Source organism: Rhincodon typus, unplaced genomic scaffold, assembly GCF_021869965.1.
Source record: "Rhincodon typus isolate 14 unplaced genomic scaffold, sRhiTyp1.1 hic_rhity00014251, whole genome shotgun sequence".
In the NCBI taxonomy this organism is placed as follows: domain Eukaryota; kingdom Metazoa; phylum Chordata; class Chondrichthyes; order Orectolobiformes; family Rhincodontidae; genus Rhincodon; species Rhincodon typus.
Window position 1 is genome coordinate 1 of NW_025979889.1, and position 5,798 is coordinate 5,798.

Genomic DNA, 5,798 nt, shown 5'->3' on the forward strand with positions numbered 1-5,798 from the left:
AGACATGGAGAGAGAGAGAGACGGAGATAGAAAGAGAGAGACAGAGAGAGAGGACCATCTCAGTTGGTTGGAATCTTTGACACACAGCACGGTGGCTCAGTGGTTTGCGCTGCTGCCTCACCATGCCAAGGACCCGGGTTCAATCCCACCCTTGGGTGACTGTCCCTGTGAAGTTTGTACATTTTCCCTGCATGTGTGGGGTTTCCTCTGGGTGCTCCGGTTTCCTCTCTCAGTCCAAACATGTGCAGGTTAGGGTGGATTGGCTGTGCTAAATTGCCAGTCGTATCCAGGTATAGGTGGATTAGCCGTGGGAAATACAGGGTTGCAGGGATAGGGTTGGGAGCAGGGCTGGGTCTGGGCGGGTTGCTTTTCGGAGGGTCTGTGTAGACCAGATGGGCCAAATGACCTGCTTCCACGCTGTGGGGATTCTATTCAATGACATACAAAGAGCCTCATCTGAATGAGTCAAAACAATGTCTTAAAGTCAACAGACAGGTCGTTTCTTACCGGCCTCCTTCCTGCGTAAGTAGATTAATCGGTATGGCTCACTTGCTGAGAGATTCAGTGATCCATCCGAGTTCAGGGGGCGAACCTGTAATGATTCAAACCTGTGAATTAATTCAGCACCAGGCCATCACAGGACCAAACCCAATCACCCAGAGGCCTCCCAATGTGAACCAGCTAGCGTAGTGATTCTGGGGTTGGCGGCTCTTTCATTTTATACCCCGCTCTCTGCCCGTCTCCCGCCCCCATCCAGTTTCTCGGCCTCCTTACTTTCTTCAGGGGAATGGTCTGGATCCACTCGCCAGTCTTCACTGCAAACACGTTCATTGCATTCTCGCTGTACACCGTCAGATATGGCCCGTGACAAGCTGTAGGGAACCAAAAAAAACCCCACATATTAACCCAAAACTCTACAAGAGCTGACTAACCTCCCTGCCCTTGCCCACAATGATCCCTGCACCTCCAAAGACTCTGGGTCAGACAGATGAGCGTGTCGGGATGGTGGGGAAATTAGCCGAGTTCTTCAACGCATTGTTCAAGTGAGTGAACAGTTATGTATGCCCTCTCTGGTTGAGTAGCCTTCCCTAAACTGAATGGGGATGGAGAGACAGTGATGTTCCTGGGAATGTAAACTGGCAATGGGCATGGTTTCTCCTCAAATCAATACGGGAACAGGCCATTTGGTGCATCTGCCCACCTCTCTTTCAACCTATCCCATTAACACTTGAAAGTGGAGTCGCAGGTAGACAGGGTAGTGAAGAAGGCATTTGGTACACTTGCCTGCATTGGTCAGTGCATTGAGACTAAGAGTTGGGAAGGTCATTGCAGATATACAGGACATTGGTCAGGCCACTTTTGGAATACTATGTTCAATATGGTCTCCCTGCCATGATGTTGTGAAACTTGAAAGGGTTCAGAAAAGATTTACAAGGATGTTGCCAGGGTTGGGCAGTTTGAGCAAAAGGGAGAGGCTGAATATGGCTGGGGCCATATTCCCTGGAGCATCAGAGGCTGAGGGGGACCCTATAGAGGTTTATAAAATCATGAAGGGGCACGGATAGGGTGAATAACCAAGGTCTTTTCCCCAGGCAGGTGCGTCCAAGTCTTGAGAGCATAAACTTAAGATGGGAGGAAAAAGATATAAAAAGGACATATGGGGTGGCACATGTATGGAACGAGCTGCCAGCGGAAGTGGTGGAGGCTGGTACAATTACAACATTTAAAAGGCATCTGGATGGGTATGTGGATAGGAAGGGTTTAGAGGGATATGGACCAAATTCTGGCAAAATGGGACTAGATTAGTTTAGGATATCTGGTTGGCATGGAGAGTTGGACCGAGGGATCTGCTTTCCTACTGTATAACTCTATGGCTTTATACCACTTCTTTCTTTACCCTCATGTGTTTACCCAGCTTTCCCTTGAATATATCCATGCTATTCAATAAAGCTTCTCTTATGGTAGTGAGTTCTGCATTCTCCCCACTCCCTGGGTATGGCGGTTTCTCCTGAATTCTCCAGTTGGATTTATGAGTGACTGTCTTACCTAGATGACACCAATTTCTGGTTTCACAGAGAAGTGGATATGTTGGCTCTCCATCTGCCTTAGCAAACCTTTAAAGACTTCTTCAAAGGTCACCTCTCACCCTCTCTATTTTAAGGAAAAGACCTCCGGCCTGTTCAATCTTTCCTGATGAGCGTAACCCCTCAGCTGTGGGATCATCCCAGTGGATTTATTTTGCATATTCTCCAGTGCCTCTATAGCTCGTTTTAATAATGTAGTGGTCAGGCTGATCACAGAAACTCGAAGTGTGATCTGATACAAGTTTAACATCACTTTTCTGCTTTTCAATTCTGTGCCTCTAGAAATGAATCCTATTTATTTCATAGAGTCATAGTCATAGAGTCATAGAGTACAAAAACAGACCCTTCAGCCCAACCTGCTCCTGGCCCATATCCCTCCAAACCTTTCCCATTCATGTATTTATCTAAATATATTTTAAACATTGTAATTGTACCCACAGCCACCATTTCCTCTGGGAGTTCATTCCACACACAAACAACTCTGTAACAAATTTGCCCCTCAGGTCTTTCGTAAATCACTCTCCTCCCATTTTAGAAATGTGCTCCCTAGTCTTGAAATCCCCCATCCTAGGGAAAAGACAACTAACATTCACCTTATCTATACCCCTCATTATTTTATAAATCTCTATAACGTCACCTCTTTAACCTCCTACCCTCCAGGGAAAAAAAGTCCCAGCCTTTCTTTACCTTTCGCACCCAGCAACATCCTGGTAAATTTCTTCTGAACCCTCTCCAGCTTGATAATATCCTTTCTATAACTGGGCGACCAGAACTGCACACAGTGCTCCAGAAGAGGCCTCACCAATGTCCTGTACAAACTCAACATGACTTCCCAACCCCTATACTCAAAGGCCTGAGCAATGAAGGCAAGTGTGCTAAAGAACTTTTTCTCCACAAACTTGCTAACCTGTGTCAATACTTTGACTGGTTTGTTAATCTGGAACCCTCAGATTCCTCCTACATTCACAATGACTGCTCCAAGCAGAGTCTGATCTTGTGATTCTTCCCATCAAGATGCACCAACCCATACATACCAATGTTGAAATTCATCTGCTAACTACATTGCTCATTTCGCAATTTTTTTTGACATCGCCTTGGATTACTCCTAAATTCCGGACTTACTCTCTCATTTGGATTAGAATGACATTTTGAAACCACATTTCCAATATCCAAGCTCAATTCATTTTATGTCAATGGTTAACCTGAATGATCTTTGAGGAATCCCACGGTCTTGAGCTTGTTTTTGGCATTGCAGTGAGCTTTAGAATGTTGCAGAACCGAAGAATGTTGTATCACAGAAAGAGGCCATTTGGCCCATCGTGTCTGTGCTAATCCCATTTACCAGCGCCTGGTCCGTAGCTTTGCAGGTTCCAGCTCTTCAGGGGCAGGTCCAGGCTCATTTTAAATGAGTTGAGGGGTTTCCTGCCTCAAACACCAAACTGGGCAGCAAATTCCAGACACCCACCAGCCTCTGGGTGAAAAGGTTTTCCCTCATGGTCCCCCCATAATCCTTCTGCCGGCCACTTTGAATCTGTACCTCCTTGGTAACTGACTCATCCACTGGGGGAATCAGGTCTTCCCTGACCACTCTGCCCCAAGTCCTTCGTTATTTTGTACGCATTGATAAAAACACCCCTCAGCCCTCCTTTGTTCTGAGAGAAACAACCCTAACCTATCCAAACTTTCCTCATTGCTTCAATTTTCAAGACTTAACAACATGCTTGTAAATCTCCTCTGACTCCAGAAAGATTTATGTCCTGCCTATAATGGGATGACCGGAATGGTCCAGCTGTGGCCTAACTAGTGCCCGTTAGATTTCCAGCAATTACATCCCTGCCCTTATATTCATTACCTCACTCAGTGACAGAAAGCATCCCATATGCTTTCCTTATCACATTTTGTACTCGTTCAGGGACCTGTGGACGTACCGTTCGAGGTGTCTCCCCTCTCAATACCCTCCTGTTTGTTGTATATTCCCTCCTACGTTTGCCCTCTCCAAACACTGAACCTCATAGTTTGAATCCCATTTGCCATTTTGGAGAAAGGACGTAGAACTGTACAGCAGAGGAACGGGTTCTTTGACTCACAATGACACCAAATTAAACTAATCCCTTCTGCCTGCCCTTGGTCCATATTCCTCCATTCCTTGCATATTCATGTGCTTATCTAAAAGCCCCTTAAATGCCCCTAACATATCTGCCTCCTCGACCATCAATGGCAGCGCGTTCCAGACTCCTGTCACTCTCCGTGTTAAAAAAAAACTTGCCCCTCACATCTCCTTTGAACTTTCCCCCCCTCTCACCTTAAATGCATTTCAACATTTCAACTCTGTGGAAAAGATCCTGACCGTCAACCCTATCTATGCATCTCATAATTTTATAGATTTCTATCAAATCTCCCCTCAGCCTCTGCTGCTCCAGAGAAAACGACCCAGCTTCTCCTTATAGCTCATACCCTCTAACCCAGGCAGCATCCTGGTAAACCTCATCTGCACCCTCTCCAAAGCCTCCACATCCTTCCTATAATTTGGCCACCCACTCAAACAAATCATTAATATCTTCCTGTGGTTGACAGCCCTCCTCTTCACTATCAACTACCTCGCCAATTTTGTATCACATGCAAATTTCCTTTTCGTGCCTCTCACATTGAACTTTTAAATCTTCAGTGTGTAGCAGGGAGACTTGTGGCATTGAAAACCGCTTTCCGACAAACATTCCCCTTTGGTTCAGTGACACGAGACAATCCATTTATCCGTATGTGTGTCCCCAGGACGAGTGAGAGCGAGAGGCCCACTTACCCGCAGCGACGGGGTGCGTTGGCCACATTAGCTCGCGCTGCTCTGACCTCCGACCCTGGCCGTTGACGTACACGCCAACCGTGTTGAAGCAGAGCAGGTACAGGTCACTGGAAACAGTCACAGCGCACAAAGCCTCCGTCTGCCCGTGGGAGAGGAAGGCGAGGGAGGGGTCCTCTGGGCTCACTAAGTTGGTCGGGGGTCCCTCGCCCGCCAAAGCGTACAGGCTGAAACCGGCTGGATAGCCGATGCACAGGAGTTCCTCGAAGATGCCCATCCACTGAACCACCCCAGGGGCCTGGAAGTCCCGTGCCCGCTTGTATGGCTGCTTGCTGGAGGCCAGCTGGTAGCACGTCACATGTCGCTTGGAGGCCGTGCACAGCCAGAAGGCACCCTTCCCCTGGCACAGGCTGCCCGCGGTGATCATCTGAGAGCCCCGGGCTTCCAACAGCTTGGCTCCGGTCGCCTCTGGGTTCTTCAGGTCCTCCCAGGTGAAAACACGCACGTTTCGGCTCCTGCCAGATAGCACGGCAAGCAGTCTGGCACCGGGCACCGGATCGAGCTGGTGAACCCGCTTGCAGTCGCCCAGCAGCGTGATTTCTGCAATGCAAAGAGGTCAAAGATTTTGAGTAACGAGGCCCTAAGATTCAAGACCATCAATAATGTTGACTGTTTCACGATATATCCCCTGGCTGCCTTGGTCCACTGTCTTGTCGTGTTCCCCACGTATGTCAAATACATTCTCTCTCCATTTGACTCAGTCCCCTCTGCTCCCCGTCTCCTACAACCTCCCCACCCCCACCCTCGTCAACGCTCCTTTAGTCCTCCCCCTGACACTCCCACCCCGTCCCATTCTCCAATCCATCCTATTTCCCCCAGTCCTCTCCTCTCTCAATCATCCCCCTTACCCTCAGGCTCTC

At 48.1% G+C, this 5,798-nt stretch overlaps 1 protein-coding gene across 1 annotated transcript; it reads right to left on the reverse strand.

The window, feature by feature from the left end:
• Positions 1–507: 507 nt before the first annotated feature.
• LOC125482649 (serine/threonine-protein kinase MRCK alpha-like) lies at positions 508–5,478 on the reverse strand (the record flags this gene model as incomplete). The annotated part of the gene is made up of 3 exons (XM_048594767.1): positions 508–592; positions 775–872; positions 4,882–5,478. Coding segments are annotated over 3 exons (780 nt in total), but the record flags the coding sequence as incomplete, so codon positions are not given.
• Between the last annotated feature and the right edge of the window lie 320 nt (positions 5,479–5,798).